We start from the raw sequence: 18,087 nt of genomic DNA on the forward strand, positions 1-18,087 counted from the left end.
AGTATTCGACTGTCAAGTATAGTGTGATAACTTGACTTCGGAAAAACGTCAAGACAAATGTTTTTTGATACAATTTTCGTGTCAAGAAATATAATACACTTGACATTGGTAGTATGCCAAGTTTATTGATCTTAACATTGATTACGTATTGTATATTACTCTTGACATTTTTTATTTGTCAAGTATATGTCTTTTTTTTTTCCCAAATTAAAAGCCCCAATTAATATTCTCATTTTCTGCCTTGTATTCTAACAATACAATTGCATCAACTAAATAAACATTATACATTTAAGATCTATCAACTCAATATATTCACTAAAAATTCCATATGTTCAACTATGACCTTTCACATGAACAGTCCTCACAAATTACAACAATATTTCTCTTTCACATGTATAGGCACAAAAGAAATCTCAACTATTGCCTTTGTATACAAAACTTAACTTTCAACAAACACAAAAGTGACAAATTGTTTAATAAGTAACCTCTCAATAAAGTACATTATTTAATCTATACATTGAGCTTTGAAGTCTAAAGATTGAGAACTAAAGGTCAGGCAAGCCATGTTAAAGCAAGTCAACCTGCAAAATAGAATAAAGTGTGATAAAATTTCAAGATATAGAAAAGGTGGAACTGATAGAGCTGGAAAATAAGACAGTGGATTTGCTGAGCTGATGTCCCCTACTACGTTCTAATAATACAACAATATATAGCAAATTCTCATTCATGATTAAACAATAAAGAGTACTGAACCATGATGGTACCTTGGATTATAAAACACATCAAATGTGCTCTTAGTGGATCTTTCACAACACGAGTAAGATTGTTTGCACAAGAATTTTGGTTGCCAACAATTGAATCAGGATGACCATTTCTAGGCCGAACGGCTCGCCTTATTCCCAACCTTAGCTCTCCATTTTCACTCCTGCAGACGCAACACAATCACTTATGGTTTGAAACCACAAACTTCATTTCAACACTATCCCGCATAATTTTGTTTCTAATTTGACTTTCCGTTAAATTATTTTCTATTAACAGGAAAATGCACTTATTTTTATCTACTTGGTGTTGCGTAGACAATATTTCAGAAATAAATGATGCAAGAGAAAAGAAATAAACATCAATTTGATCTCAACTGGCTAAGTGTAATTTTGTAAATGTCAAGGTAAATGACCCCACGATTGCAAAAGGAAGGATTTGCATTGACCAAATGAAAGGGTTAATATGAAGGTAAATACCTTAAAAAGAGCACTGCATCACCAAAAATAAGATTCTTTTGGCTTACAAAAATACTCCATCCAGTAGTGAGCATCAACCCCATTAAACATATGAGGTGTAGATCTAGTAGGCAACACTCCACTCCCATCTCCATCAACCCCATTCAACGCCAATTCCTCCAGCTCTTTGCCCTCTAGACCAGTGCCTAATAACTATAAATTATCCAAATTTACGGTCTAGCCACTATAAGAGTCATCTCATGATCAAGCTAAATTATACAGAAGAAAAGTACTAAAAGAAATTTAGCTCCAAAACTTAAACATACTAAAAGAGCTACAAACTTTATTAACCTTCCCAAACTCCAAATTAAGATTAACGTAATATAACAAAGACTCAAGAAGAATATGTATAGGTAAATTGAGTCGTTGGAAGCTACCTTTGGCAAGGGACGGAGAGTAAGTTGTGTATAGACCTCATCATTCTCCTTATTGGCCTATCAAAATGGTAAGAACACTGAAAAGTCGAAAGGGGTCAAGGAAAACTAAGGGTGAGGCTACTTGAGAGTGGAAAAGGCAGAAATTGAATTTAAAATGTAAACCCAGTGCTTACAAGTAGGTGGACATTGATGACCCTGCAGAGGATCTGCGGCTGAAGGTCTCGGCTGTTTGTTGAATGGCGTCTGGCGGCTTGAACGACTGTAGGTGGCGCAGACTAGAGCGGCGGTGAATATCGTCCCATGTGCGGCTGTGATCCCGCGTGAAGGAGGTTGGCTGTACGGCTGCCGGCGGTGGGGAGAGGGAGAGTCGGCTTGAACTGGTGGGGTGCCGGAAAGAAATAGTTTAAGGGGGGATTTGCAAGAGAGAAAATGAGAAAGGGGAAGTTTTATTTATCGGGGCATTTAACCCTTTTACTTGTTTAAAATAATACGCTAAAATAAATAATACGCTAATTATTTTTTATATTTTATTTGACAATTTTGATAGGAGGGAAACAAAATTTGAGAGGGAAATGAAAATGGGGAGGGAGAAACACAAAAAATAAAGATTAATTTTTTTTTAATATATTTTACTTAGACACGAAAAATATGTCAAGTAAGAGGTTCTTATACTTGACGTGAAAAACGTGTCAAGTAAGACCTTATATTACTTGACACGAAAAACATGTCAAGTAATGGTTTGGGCGAAAATATCTGAAAATATTCCGTCAATCTCTGCCTTTTTAACCCTTTTAGTTGATATTTTCTTTTCTAAAAGGTCATTACTTGACGTTTTTTTCCAAAGAAACGTCAAGTAACTAAAAGCTACAAGTGTCAAGTAATGTAGATTTTGTAGTAGTGAAAACTTTTAACAGTAAATCAACTTGGAAATCGAATATTCTAGCAGTTGATGATTTAGACTATGTTTTAACAGAGGAATGTCCTCTATCTCCCAATTTTGCTATTGACTAGAATGCACAACAAAGTAAATATGATTTACTTTTCATTGAGACATGCTTGGTAGAAAATGATAAGTTAACCTGGATAATAGATTCAAGAGCATCTAATCATATCTATACTTTTGCCAAGAAACTAGTTCCTAGAGACAACTAACAAAAGGCGAAGTAACCTTTAAAGTAGGGACTGGAGAGGTTATTTCGGGTAAAGCAGTTGGAGATATAAAGTTATTTATTGGAGATAGACACATTTTACTTGAAAATGTTTATTACATTCCTTCTATGAAAAGGAATTTAATTTCTATCTCATGTTTGTTATAACAAAATTACAAAGTTTCTTTTGAATATAATGAAATGTTCATTATCTTAAAAGGTAATATAGTATGTTCTGCAAATCTAAAGAATAACTTATACGTGTTAAAACCAACTGAGGTAAAAGTCGTTTTAAATATAGAGATGTTTAAAACAACTAAAACTCAAAATAAGAAACAAAAAAAAATCTCCAAATGGCAATCTTTAACACCTAAGACTAGGTCACATTAATCTCAATAAGCTTGGGAGATTGGTTAAGAGTAGATTTATAAACCAGTTAGAAGATAGCTCTTTATCGACATGTGAATCTTTTCTTGAAGGTAAGATGATCAAAAGATCTTTTATTGGTAAAGGTCTTAGAGCCAAAGAACCTTTAGAGCTAGTATATTCAGACCTTTGTGGTTCGATGAATGTTAAAGCGAGAGGAGGGTATGAATATTTTATCAGCTTCATCGATGATTATTTAAGGTATGACTACATTTACCTAATGCATCATAAGTCCGATACACTTGAAAGGTTCAAAGAATATAAGGTAGAGGTTGAGAACCAATTAGGTAAAAAGATTAAAACACTTTGATCAGATCGAGGTGGTGAGTACATGGATCTAAAAATCTAGGACTATTTGTTAAACATGGAATTCAGTCACAACTCACAACACTTAACACACCTCAACAAAATGGTATTGTAGAAAGGAGAAATAGAACCTTGTTGGACATGGTTCATTCTATGATGAGTTATGCTCAGTTGCCAAGTTCTTTATGGGGTCACGTAGTAGGGACTGCGGTGTATATATTGAACATGGTTCTCTCGAAAAGTGTTTCAGAAGCACCTTACGAGTTGTAGAGAGGACGTAAACTCTTCAAGATTTGGGGTTTTCTAGCACATGTGTTGGTACAAAATCCAAAGATACTGGAACACCATTCAAAGGTATGCCTATTTGTAGGCTATCCTAAAGAGGCAAAAGGTGGTATTTTTCTGATCCTTAGTAAGATAAAGTATTTTTGTCGACAAATGCAACATTCCTGGAGGAAGACCACATTAAAAATCATCAACCTCGTAGTAAGCTAGTATTAAGTGAGATAACCAGAGAAACTACAAATAGATCAACAAGAGTTGTTGATCGAGCAGGTCTTTCAACAAGAGTTGTTGATGGAACTGGTACTTCACATCCTTCTCAACTACCTGATGATGGTTTAGAGGATTCATTGACTTTTGAACAAGCAATGGGTGATGTGGATAAGAACCAATGGATAAAAGTCAAGGACCTCGAAATGGAGTCGATGTACTTTAATTCAATCTGGGATCTTGTAGATGAACCAGAAGGGGTAAAACCCATTGGTTGCAAATAGATTTGTAAGAGAAAACGAGATCAAACTGGTAAGGTATAGACCTACAAAGCTAGACCTTTGGCAAAAGGGTTTACCCAAAGAGAGAGGGTGGACTATGAAGAAACCTTCTCTCCAGTTGCCATGATAAAGTCGATTAGGATACTTTTGTCCATTGTCACTTTTTATGATTATGAAATCTGGCAAATGGACGTTAAGACAACTTTTCTAAATGGCTATCTTGAAGAGAGTATCTATATGTCTCAACCAAAACGGAGGGTCAAGAGCAAAAGGTTTGCAAGCTTAATAGATCCATTTATGGGCTAAAACAAGCATCTCGATCCTAGAACATGAGATTTAATACTGCGATAAAATCTTATGCCTTTGAAAAAAATATTGACGAACCTTGTGTTTACAAGAAGATTGTCAACAAAACTGTAGCTTTTCTGGTTCTATATGTTGATGATATTCTGCTAATCGGGAATGAAACAGAATTTCTAACTGAGATTAAGACATGACTAGCAACGAAATTCCAAATAAAAGATTTGGGAGAAGCACAGTATGTTCTTAGGACTCGAATCGTTCGAAACTGCAAGAATAGAACGATAGCCTTGTCTCAGACATCTTATATAGACTATATGTTGTTAAAATGCAATATTCCAAGAAAGGTATATTGCCTTTCTGTCATGGAATTCATCTGTTTAAGGAACAGTGTCCTAAGACACCTCAAGAGGTTGAGGTTATGAGATGAATTCCATACGCATCAGTAGTAGGGAGTTTAATGTATGTCATGTTGTGTACTCGTCTCGAGATATGCTATGCAGTTAGAATTTCTAGGAGATACTAGTCCAATCCTGGATATGATCATTGGACTATCGTTAAAAACATCCTCAAGTATCTTTGGAGAACGAGGGACTATATACTCGTGTATGGGGATAAGTATCTGATTCTTACTCGATACACTAATTCTAACTTTCAAACTGATATAAATTCTAGGAAATCTACTTCGAGGGCAGTATTCACTCTGAACGAAGGAGGTATAGTGTGGAGGAGTATCAAGAAAGTTTTATTGCTAACTCCACCATGGAAGTTGAGTATGTAGTTGCTAGTGAAACAACTAAAGAAATGGTATGACTCAGAAAGTTCTTGACCGATTTAGAAGTTGTTCCAAATATGTATATGCCTATCACTCTTTATTGTGATAATAGTGGCGCAGTTGCTAACTCAAAGGAACCTAGAAACCATGTGGAAAACACATTGAGCGCAAGTACCATCCATCAGGGAGATCGTACACCGAGGAGATTGTTGGGATTGATGTCCTAATTCTCCCGGTGGTCTCGTAGTTTGTAAACATTTTAACATATTGTTATTAATAAAATAAATTTTATTTTATGAGCATTTACTGAAATCCAATAAACTAAGATCCATGGTTATTTCATGTAACTTAAGCTTGTATATGAGACATACAAGTGGATCATGCTTTAAGTAATGACCTAAATGGTCTGTAGTAGATGGATAAAGGAGGAATACCTTATCCTGATGACACTACGGATACGACCCGCTTTGTAAATGTTATAAGTGTTGTGAAATGCTACAAATAGTCTGATCCTGACCATTCATGTGAAGACATACGAGTGGAGGTATCCTATACAAAGAGTTTGTATAAGACCAGACCACGAGATGATTAGTTTCTTTATATAACATCGTTGATAATTGAGACTTACATTTCACTTAAATTACCTCGGTGACATGACCTTAATCCTGAGTGAGTTGGGAATTCCTACCTATGAGGGCGGTCTTTTTATTTGTATAGGTGAGAATGGCCAGATTGCTAACTCAACAAGCCTACCATTTTAGGGATTCATCTAATTGGGGAGCTGGGAACTCAGCTACACAAGACGAAATTCACTCCTTTCCTGAAGTAGGGGTAAGTAGATAAATTGATCCCTTAAGGGCTGATTTCAGGTCTTGAACATAGTAGTCATACCCTCTCCTGACCCTAGAGGATTTAGTCATAGTAGGACTATGACTTATTGTTCATTAGAGGAATCAATGGTACTTAAGGAGTTAGATATAACTACACGGGACAAAATGGTAAATTGGCTTAGTTGTACTTACGAGCGATTTTTGAAGGGTCATTGTGCTATTGATTGGTCGTATGGACATAGAAATATATCTGTAATGCGAATAGTGCAGTTGTCAATCTTTAGTGAAGTGACCAACAATTAACAGATGATAGATCTCATGACTAAAGAGAGTCAGTTATTCACATACCGTTGGAGCTTCAAGCTATCGGTCCATGAGGTCCCGTTGATAGCTCAATGGGTTCAAGTTGAGAATCAGATTTTGGGTTAATTTAAAATGTTCAAATTAACAAGAGGAAATTCAATTATATGTGATATAATTGATATGATGTACTAGATACATTAATTGGAGGAATTAATATGATTTGTATTAAATACCATAAAATAGAAAAAGAATTATGGTTTATATGTTTCATATGATGAAATATTAAAACTATAGGTTATAAATATAATATAATAAGTTGGTTATTATATTTATTTATAACATATTAGTTATATGATAATTTATTATTCTTTTTCCCTAATAACCGAATTGAGTGGGAGGTTATTGAAAGTTTTATGGTAACCGTGAAACAAAAAGAAAAATGGTTTTCCAAAATTAAGTTGATTATTCACTCGGATTAATCTCACAAAAGGCTATCAAGTAAAAAAGGTTTTACTAAGTGATAGCATAGAGAGCATACACGATCGAGCTACGAGTTTACTATACGATAGTTACTCACTTAATCGTTGCGACACGATCGAGTAGCAAAGTCTATACTATAGGTTTTATCTTCTAAACGATCGAGTACATCGCTATACGATAGACAATATTCATCTTCCACTTACTCGATTGTCTACCTCCTGCTTTCCTCAATCCAAAATCATACAGAGCCCACAACTCCTAGATTCTTACACCAAGAATACCAAGGTAGCACTTATGGTGGTGTTCCTGTTCAGTTCGAGGATCGAATTGGACTCGATTGGGATCGAGTTTCATTCAGACGTTCATTGAGATCATGTTCTGTTCATTGCGTTCGAGTTTGTGCTGATTGAACGATTTGTTGAACGATCGAGGGATACGTGAAGAAAGGTTCTTCAAAGGTTCGCATACTTTATCCTTTGTATCTTCATATTAAGTAGCATGCTGTAATTTTTTATTATGCATGATCGTTTCTGTGTGGATTGTAATTGTTGTGTTCTTTCTCAATGGAATTTGGAACGATCCGCTTCCATTCAAAGGATATCTATCTAAATTTTCTTAAGAGATGTAATTTTCATACATATTGTCTCTTAAGATAACTTGGCTGATCATTCATGTGAAGACATGTGATCCGTTTTGTAGATGTTACAATTGTTGTAAAATGCTACTAATGATCTGATCCTGATCATTCACGTGAAGACAAATGATCTGGGGTATTCTATACAAAGGGGTTTGTATAAGACCAAACCACGAAATGACTAGTCTCATTATATAATACCGTTAATAATAAAGACTTACATTTCACTAGGATGACCATAGGTGACATGACCTGAATTCTGAGTGAGTTGTGAAATCCTGCCTATGAAAACAGTCCTTTGATTTTTATGGGTGAGAGTGGCTAGATTGTCGACTCAATATGACTACTAAATTGAGGATTTGTCTGATTGGGAATCTGGGAACACAACTACATAAAACAAAATTCACTATTTCCATAACGTCTGAGTAAGTAGATAATTGCTCCTTTAAGGGTTGATTTTTGGGCTTGAATAATGTGGTGCCACACCCTCTCTTGGCCTAAAAGGGGTTTGGTCATAGTTGGACTATGACTTATTGTTCATTAAAGAGATCAGTGATACTTAAGGAGTTAGATAAAACTACAGGGGCAAAACGATAATTTTGACCTAGCTGTACTTATGAGCAATTTGTGAAGGGTCATCGCACTATTGACTGGTTATGTTCAATAATAATTTAATTAATTATTCAAGTACTGTTGGGGCTTCAATCTATAGGTCCATAAGGTCCTCTCTGTAGCTCAATAGGGATAATTGAGAATCAATTTTGGATTAATTTGAAATTAATTGAGGGAATTAATTATATATGATATAATTAATTTAAATTAATTATATGTGATATAATTAATTTAATGTATTTGATATATTATAATATAAAGTTTATTTTGAGAGGAATTAAATATTTGAATATGATTCGAATATTAATTATATGGATAAGATTCATATAGTTAAATTTAGTATAAATGTGATTTATATTAAATACCATACATTATTGAGAGAAATAAAAACTATAGGTTATATTGTATATAATACAATATAAAAACTATAACTCATGTATTATATTTTGATATAATATAAAGTTATATAATATGTTAGTTATTATATTTTTATTTAAATTAAAATTTATTTCCCTCTCCTTTTTCTCTCTATTTTTTTAGACGTGTGGTGGTGGTTACGGGAAATGAGATTTTCTTCCTCTTCATCTTCACAGAAAAATTCAGTGTGTGTTCTTACAGACCTCCTTGCAAAAGAAAATCTCCTCTAAAAAATCTTTTCCGCTCTTCCTAAAATATCACAAAGCCCACACCTTCTATGATTCTCAACCCTATAGAGAATACAGAGGTCTCACTTGTGGTGGTGCCCTTCTTGATTTACTGTAAGTTTTTAGAAGATTGGTTGTTCGTGACGGAAGAGGAGGAAATATGTGAAGGCATCGGTTCTTCAAGGGTAAGATTTTCCTAACCATATTTCTTTTTCTCCTCTCTTGCATGCTGTAAATGAATTGTTTTTACATAATCCTTGTTCTGTAAAAATTTCTATTCTGTGTAAAATCTAAAAAATTGGGAACGATCCCCGCTTCCGCAATTGGAACTTCACTGTTCCTTCATATAGACCATTTAGGTTATTACTTAAACATGATCTATTTGTATCTTAGCCGCATACATGTTTAAATTACATAAAATAACCTTGGATCTTGTTTATTGGATTGATTTAGTGCACAAATACAATATATTTTATTTATTGATAACAATTTGTTTACACAAGTTTACAAACTATGAGAACAAAGAGATTTATGACACCAATCCCAGCAACCACTTGTCCTAAAGTTAGTGGAGTGTACAATACAAAGACAATACGAGTAAAGTATACAATACAATGAACAAGGGCATAGACTATACCTAGTAACATCTCCCATTTGCCCTAGACAATGTGACACATATCTTGTAAACCTAGGCTTTCCAGATGACCCTTGAACACTTTAACTATTGGAGCGTTTATAAACGGATCAGAAACATTGTGCTCCGAAACTATCTTCATGACTATCGCATCACCTTGTTGCATAATCTCCTTGATCAAGTGATATTTCTTTCAATGTGTTTGCCTCTTTTATGACTCCTAAGTACCTTTGAATTTGCCATAGCACCACTATTATTATAATAAAGTGTGATGGACAACGACATATTTGGAAGGACTTCTAAATCAATAAGGAACTTCCTTAGCTAAACACCTTCTTTAGCAACTTCACAAGCAGCTAGCTTCCATTGTGGAGTCCGCGATGCATTCTTGCTTAATGCTTTGCCACACTATAGCTCATCCATTATGAGTGAACACTGATTCTGATGTGCATTTCCTAGAATCTTTATCAGTCTGAAAATCAGAGTCATGTATCTTGTAAGGATCAAATCCTTAGCTACATACACAAGCATATAGTTCCCATTTCTCTGTAGATACTTGAGGATTGTTTTAACCGTTGTCTAGTGAGCTAATCCTATATTGAATTGATATCTACTAATAATCCCTATTATATCACAAATGTCAGGCCTTGTACACAACATGACATACATAAGGCTACCCACAACCGATGCATAAAAAATCTATCTTATTTCCTCAACCTCTTGAGGATTCTTTGGACACTATTCCTTAGACAATACAATTCCATACTTGAAAAGTAATAAACCCCTCTTGGAATTGTGCATCGATTATCTGACAAATATCTTATCAATATACGATGCCTGAGATAAGACCAACGTTTTGTTCTTATGATTCTCAATGATCAAAGTGCGCTTCACCCAAATCTTCATTTGGAATTGGACGGCTAACCATTTCTTTACATCTATCAGTAAACCTATATTATTCTCAATGAGTAGAATATCATCCACATACAACACTAAAAAAGCTATTAAACTGTTGATAATTTTCTTGTAGACACAAGATTTATCAACATTCTAACCAAAGCTATAAGACTTGATTGTAATATCAAATCTTATATTCCAAGATCGAGATGCTTGTTTCATTCCATATATGGACCGATTAAGCTTGTAAACATTCTGCTTTTGACCATGTTTAATGAATCTCGTTGGTTGATTCATGTAGACGTTTCTTCAAGATTACCATTCAGAAAGGCAGTCTTGATATCCATTTGCCACATTTCATAGTCATATATGTGGCAATGGACAAGAGAATCTGGATAGACTTTAGCATGAAAATAGGTGAGAAAGCTTCTTCGTAGTCCACTCCCTCAACTTGGGTATAACCTTTTGCAACTAGTCTAGCCTTAAAGGTCTATACCTTACTATCTACACCTCTTTTCATCTTGTAAATCCATTTAAAACCTATAGATTTTACCCTATCAGGTTGATCTACAAGTTCCTAGATAGAATTGAAGTACATAGATTCCATTTCTAGATTCATGGCTTTAACCGTTCATATTTGTCAACATCTTCCATTGCTTGCTTGTAGGACAATGGATCCTCAACTCCATCATCAGATATGATGTCTTGCACTTCCGTTAAACCCATGTAGTGAATAGGTGGGTTCATAACCCTCTAACTACGTCGAGACAATCTCAACTTTTGAAATGAATGTGCTTGACTAGATGAACCAATATCAAAAACTCTTGTCAATGTACTAGCCTTTTAAATAACTCTTGTTGAAGTTTAAGTAGTTTCATAGAAAATTTCACTTATTACTATTTTGCTTCATGGTTTGTGGTCCCTCATGTGGTATTCTTCCAAAAAAAAAAAAAAAAAATAGCATTTGTTGATACAAATACTTTACTTTCTTTAGGATCAAAGAAGTGTCCACCTCTCGTTTCCTTGGGGTAGCTTACAAATAGGCACACTCTTAAACAAGGTTCCAACTTCTTTGGATTTGTCATTAGCACAAGTGCTGGACATTCTCAAATTTTGAAGTGGCGTAGACTACCTTTACAACCTCTCTGAAGCTTAATAAATGTTTCAGAAACACTTTTGATGGAACGTTGTTCAAAATGTAAAATGCAGTCTCCACTGCATATCCCCAAAACAAGTCAGGAAGTTGAACATAGCTTATCATACATCGAACCATGCCCAAAAATGTTCTATTTCTCATTTCTGATATACCATTTTGTTGAGTTGTACCAGGTGTTGGGAGTTAGGACGTTATTCCATGTTATATTATATAGTCCTGGAATCTTAGGTCCACATACTCTCCACTTCGATAAAATCGAAGTGTTTTTATTTTTTTACCTAACAAATTTTCAACCTCAGTTTTATACTCCTTGAATTTTTCAAGAGCTTCAAACTTATGTTGCATTAGGTAAAGATACCCATACCTTAAATAATCATCTATGAAAGAGATGAAATATTTGTACCCTCCTCTTGCTTTTACATTAAATGGACCATAAATATCTGAATGTATAAGCTCCAAGGGCTCTTTAGCTCTATAACCTTTTCTAGTAAAAGGTCGCTTTGTCATTTTTCCTTCAAGGCATGACTCATATACTGGTAAAGAGTTTTCTTCTAATTCACTTAGAAGTTCACTTTTAACCAATCTCTCAATTCTATTGAGATTTACATGACATATTCTTAGATGCCAAAGATGAGCATTTTCCTTAGGAGATTTTTTTTGTCATCTATGTTGAGTCTTAGCAGTTATAAACATTTCAATATTAAGAAGCGTCTTAGTTGCTAATGGTCTTAGCACATATAAATTACTCTCTAAGTTTTCATAACAAATTTGAACACCATTCTTATAAATAAACGCTTTATTCATATTGAAAGAAATAGTGTATAACTGTTCAAGTAAAGTCTGTACAGAAATCATGTTCCGTTTCAAACCTGGAACCATATAAACATCTTTTAAAATAAGAAAAGATTTCTGGAAGAGTAATTTAACGCATTCCATTACAATCGCTGAGCGACATGTCCTATTTCAACCTGCATCATAGTCTCACCAGCCTTGAGCTGCTGTCAGGAATTAATTCCTTTGCTTGGCTTCTGTTTCTTTGCAAAAATACTTGGGACAGCTCCTTTTTCAATGTCCCTTATGGTTGCAGTTGAATCATTTTTCCTTGGCAACCTTGGCCTTCTTGCCTTTTTAAACCCCAGTCGGGTTAGCTTTATTCCCTTGACCTCATTCTTCTTCTACCACTTTTTAGTGCCAGATGAAGAAGGCACATACTTAGTTTCAGAGGTTGAACCTCTTAGAAATTTCTTAAAGAAGTGGAAACATTTGTTTCTCCTTTTTGGTCCTTGACTTTCATTAGGAACTCAAAAGTCTGTAGCTCAATCAGGAGGGTGGTCAGGGTGTAGTCTAACTTGTTGATAACAACGTTACTATGGAGCTATGAGAACCTCTCTGGTAGAGATTCCAAAATAAAGCTAACTCGATTGGCCTCATCAATGACGACCTCGTTCATTTTAGTCACATTAAAGTGAGCTATCATTTTTAGAAATTGTTCTCACACCGATGTCCCCTCTTGCATCCAGGCGTCGAAGATGAACTTTAGAGCATTGTGCTTGATTTGTGAGGATGGTTTTCTAAACACTTTCACAATGACTCCAGAATCTCACATGTAGTGACCATGGATTCATGTTCTTTGCTAAGACTTCAGTTAAGCTGGCAAGAATATACGCTTTGACTTTTTAATTTTCCTTTACCTACTTCTCATAAGCATCACGAACATTTCAAGGTGCATCTTGAATGGGAACTTAAGGACATTTTTCAAGTAGGACAAATCTTAAGTCATCGATGATGATTACAATGTTGATTGTGTTTTTCTAACTAGTGTAGTTATCACCAATTAGTTTATCAACACAAAGAAGATTGATGGTTCGATAGTCATAATGAAGTTTGCTGAAACTATACAAATTATTTATATTAGTTATGTGCAAAAAATAATTTCAAACTACTCAATTTTAGCAAAAATTTAATGTACCCTATGTAAAATCTAATTTTACAATGACGCTTTAGTGAGTTAGAATAAAAGCCACCAAAGAGTGATCAGTTATCTCTTCACTGATTTTAGACACTCTCAACCAATCATTACACTAGAATAACTCTTATTCCTATAATAATTATTAATCATTTTTTGGTCAAGAAATTATTAACTTGTTTGACAATTTCTTGTAAGTGTAATCCTTCATTTTAGACCCTACCTTTCGTCACCACTTTGTGGAAAATCGTTAGGTATGAATATGTTAGAGTTTCACCCCAATGAGCCAACTAAAAGGAAAAATCGATTGGGGCAAAAACTAAAGAAATCCTATCCATTTTTGGAATTTGTGATCAATTTCATGCAAACACTTTCAGAAGGGGGACATAAACAAATGGTGCCACAAAACCAAGCATGAAACTTCACAACAAACTAATGAAGGAGACCGCGAGATGTGTTGACACATGTCCATCTTCCACTTACTATAAACACCTTCTCCATACACCTTTGTATTGGCAAACACCTTTCAAAGGGGGACACAAGCAAACGGTGCCAGAGGCCGAGCATAGATCTCACAGTGAACTTTTAGGGAGAACGTGAAAAGAAATTGACATATCATATATATCAATTTTCCTCCCACCAAGTATTTTAAACCTAGGATTCTTTACTTAGGTTAACCTGGCTAATAATTTATCTAAGTCCATTGTTAAATTGGCCAAATATAACTCTTATATTAGATAGATTAACAATATATGATTATTGTTCATTAAACACTTTAATAAATTGAATCATGCATTGCTTGCTTATAAAATATTTGTCTAATTCACTTTCTAGGTCGGTTCCTAGGTAGGGGCATTTTGTTTCTGCCAGCTTAAATATCCTAGCCTTAGATAGAACATTTCTTAGATAAAGGTCTCTTATAGAAAATTATTTTATAAATTTAATCTTTTATTATTTCCAATTTAATCCCATTAAAAAGAAAATAAAAGATTAACCTACTTCTTATCATATTAGAAATATTTTAACATAAGTCTAGGTGAATTAAGCCTTAGAACCATTTAAAATTAATTAAGCCTTATGTTTGCATGCAACTCTTGATTATAGATTTTAATCTAATTCATTAAACTTACCTATAATCATGCATCCAATGACATTAATTAAATATAACTCTTATATTTACTAAGTAATGACATGCTCAACGCAACTTCATTTTATCATATAATATAACATTTATATTAATCACTAATGAAAAATGAAACCATATCCATCATACATGTATAACATTTATGCTAAAGTATGATACATAGATATACTTAATGATACTTGCTATCATATAATATATCATTTATATTAATTATGATCCATGTACATGCTTATAACATCATGCAACTATATAATATAAAATTTATATTAAATATGATTCATAATTATTTATCCTAAGGTGGGATTTTAGAACTATATGACATATAGTATATAACATATAATTTTAATCATACATCACATGTAAAATTTGTTGGGTTGATGCCCTAAATCTCGTGGTCTTGTATTTGTAATTGTATTGTACAAACAATTTATTTATCTAATAAAATAAAAAGTATTTTATTTAACAGATAGTTGCATTAACCCATAAAAACAAATAAACTAAGATTCAGGGTGATCTTCTATAACTTACATATGTATGTGGAGAAATACAAGTGGATCATGTTTAAGTGATAACTTAAATCGTCTGTAGTAGATGAATACGGCTGGGTACCTTATCCTTGTGACATTACGAATACGACCTGCTTTGTAGTTGTTATAATTATTGTAAAGTGCTACAAATGATCTGACCTTGATCATTCACGTGGAGACATGTAAGTGGAGGTATTCTATACAAAGAGTTTATATAAGACTGGACCACGAAACGAATTGTCTCTCTATAACACTTTTGGTAGAAAAGGCTTACATTTCACCAGGATGACCATAGGTGACTTGACCTAGATTTTGAGTGAGTTGTGAACTCCTGCCTGTGAAGGCGGTCCTTTGATCTGTATGGGTGAGAGTGGCTTGTTTCACTGACTCAATATGTTTACCGTTTTAGGGATTCATCTGATTGAGAAGTTGGGAATGCAACTATACAAGAAGGAATTCACTCATTTCTTACTATTAGGATAAGTAGAGAAATTACTTCAACAAATATCACATATGATAGCTTTGAAAAAACGCTATCGTAGAATTTTTATAGCGTTTCTTGAAATGTTGTCGTAGGCAATGTTATTGAAAGTCATAGACTTTTCATAGCGTTTTTTCAACGCTATAAAAAGTGCTACCAAAAGTTCATTTTCGATAGCATGATTTCAATGTTATGAAACTATTAGGCCTGCTTCTTCTTCGATGGGCCTGCTTCTACAAAAGAGAAAATATTTTAGCCCAAATGATGAAAAATAAAGAGGCCCTTTTACCTTGATCCAATTCTTGAAGCCTTGATTCTTTGCCTCAATAATCTTGGTTGGTAGAGACTAGGTTGAGAATTGACCATGATTTTCCAGTTGATGGCTAGCACGTGGATGATCCCACTGAAATTTTGTCTGATGGAAAAATGAAATGACTTTGTTTCTGATGGATGCAAGAATGAAATTTCTTTCTCTCTCTATCATTCAGATTCTCTCGATCTACTGCCTTTCTGTATTCTTTCTTTCTTTTAACCCTAATGAGTTTTCTTTGATCTGTGCGATTGTTTATGAGTAAATGATGAGAAAGCTTGCAGTCGGGTAGAAGAAGGCAGAAGAAGGGATGTAGACGATCATGCAATCGTGTAAACGATTGCTCGAAGAAAGATGTACGATCGTGCAGTCGTGTAGACGATTGCTTGAGGGAAGATAGACGATTGCTTTTAAGAAGATGAACGTTCGCGCAATCGTGTAGACTATTGCTCGATCGTTCTGTTCTATTAGACGATACGAAGAGAAAAAGGTAAACGATGGACGATCTTGTAGACGATGAGAAGAGAAGAAGGAAAAATACTGCGATGTACGTGGTTCGGCTGTGAAAGCCCATGTCCACGGGAAGGAGATAGTTTTATTATGAAGCTAAGTCACAGACCATTTTTCTTTACAGATTGCTCAAGTTTTCTTGAAGTTTTGTAATTGTTGCTATTGTATCTAAAAATTTGTAAATGATGAGTTTAAATACTATTTCTGATATAAGTAGTTACAATAACTAACTGTAACGATTAAAGAAATGTGAAAATAGCTTCTTGATGCTGATGTATGAGCTTATATTCTTTAGAAACTTTTCATAGCATTCACAAAAACGCTATGGTTACTTTTTAATAGTGTTTTGTATAGCAATGAGAAAATGCTGTAAATAATATGTCATAGCATTTTTAGACATGTTGTCATAGTCGATGTTATTGAAAGTCTCCAACTTTTCATAGTATTTTTTCAATGTGATAAAATAAACTATAAAAATTTCATTTTTTATTGCATAAATTTATTGTTACAAAAACTTTTCATAGCATTACAAAAATGCTATGAATGACATTTATAACAGTTTTTATAGGAAGAAAAAATGGGCTATAAAAACATACATATTAAATTTCATTGTAGTATCTGCTACTGTATTAGTAAGTAGCTTTTAATAGCAATTTTTTTGTTTGCATTTGTACTACTATGAAAGTCAAATATAATTTGTATAACATTTTTTAAGACAAGTTGTCTCAAATATTAGTAAAATCAATTCCAATTATATAAATTTTTAATGCAAGTGCATTTACATCAAAGTAAGAGTATAAACATATAAAAATCACTCATAGTGTAACTCTTTAATCACTAACAACACTCTGAATTACTTGACAGTAAATAAAAAAAACAAGATAACTTCTTTACTTTCTTTGAGTTATACTATATAATATTCACATCATGTAGTCGAACTTGTCGTCTTTTAATCGGTTTCTGCAAAAAGAATGTATATTTTCTATCAAATTTGTCTCAAACTCATTAATCAAATGTGTTTGCATAAAAATAAATAAATAAATAAGCAATCATTAGTTTAGTAGACTTATAACAAAATCCTCTCTATAGCTCATAGCACATAATAAAATTAACAATGCTCACTTATCCAAATTATTTTGACAATATAATCATAGTATTCAACTACACTAATGGTGTCTAAGTGCCTTTCAAGATCAAAAAATAAATCATATATAGTACAACAAAGAGCATAACACTAGTTTTAAAATTTGTACCAAACCAATTCTTGGTTGCTTCCTAATGCTTTGCCATTTGGTTAATAGCCAACAAAAATCATCCACATCATGCAAGTGAACTTGATTTATGCACTAAAAGCCACCAGTATGAAGGAAGTCAAGAAAATCACCAAAATCCTAATGAAGTCCCACAAAGAATCAGATTCTATAGCACAAAAACATAGCATACCAATCCAAAGTTTTGAACAGAAAATTCCATTAACATGGTATAGAAGGAAAAGAGAACAAATTCGTCTATTTTTCTTATTTCTTTTAGGAAATCCCTCAGCAAAAAGCATTTCTCTAGTTTCATATTTGGTTCAA

At 33.7% G+C, this 18,087-nt stretch overlaps 1 protein-coding gene across 1 annotated transcript; it reads right to left on the bottom strand.

Moving 5' to 3' along the window:
- Positions 1–287: 287 nt before the first annotated feature.
- Positions 288–2,106, bottom strand: LOC120078389 (auxin response factor 4-like). The gene is made up of 5 exons (XM_039032654.2): positions 1,828–2,106; positions 1,655–1,731; positions 1,239–1,430; positions 765–925; positions 288–581 (listed from the first exon to the last, which is right to left on the bottom strand). The coding sequence occupies exons 3-5, from the start codon at positions 1,379–1,381 to the stop codon at positions 577–579; spliced, it is 309 nt and encodes a 102-aa protein (XP_038888582.1). The 5' UTR covers positions 1,382–1,430; positions 1,655–1,731; positions 1,828–2,106; the 3' UTR covers positions 288–576.
- Between the last annotated feature and the right edge of the window lie 15,981 nt (positions 2,107–18,087).

The sequence above is a fragment of the Benincasa hispida genome, chromosome 5 (assembly GCF_027475165.1).
Source record: "Benincasa hispida cultivar pf3 chromosome 5, pf3_genome.v1.1, whole genome shotgun sequence".
Taxonomy (NCBI): Eukaryota; Viridiplantae; Streptophyta; class Magnoliopsida; order Cucurbitales; family Cucurbitaceae; genus Benincasa; species Benincasa hispida.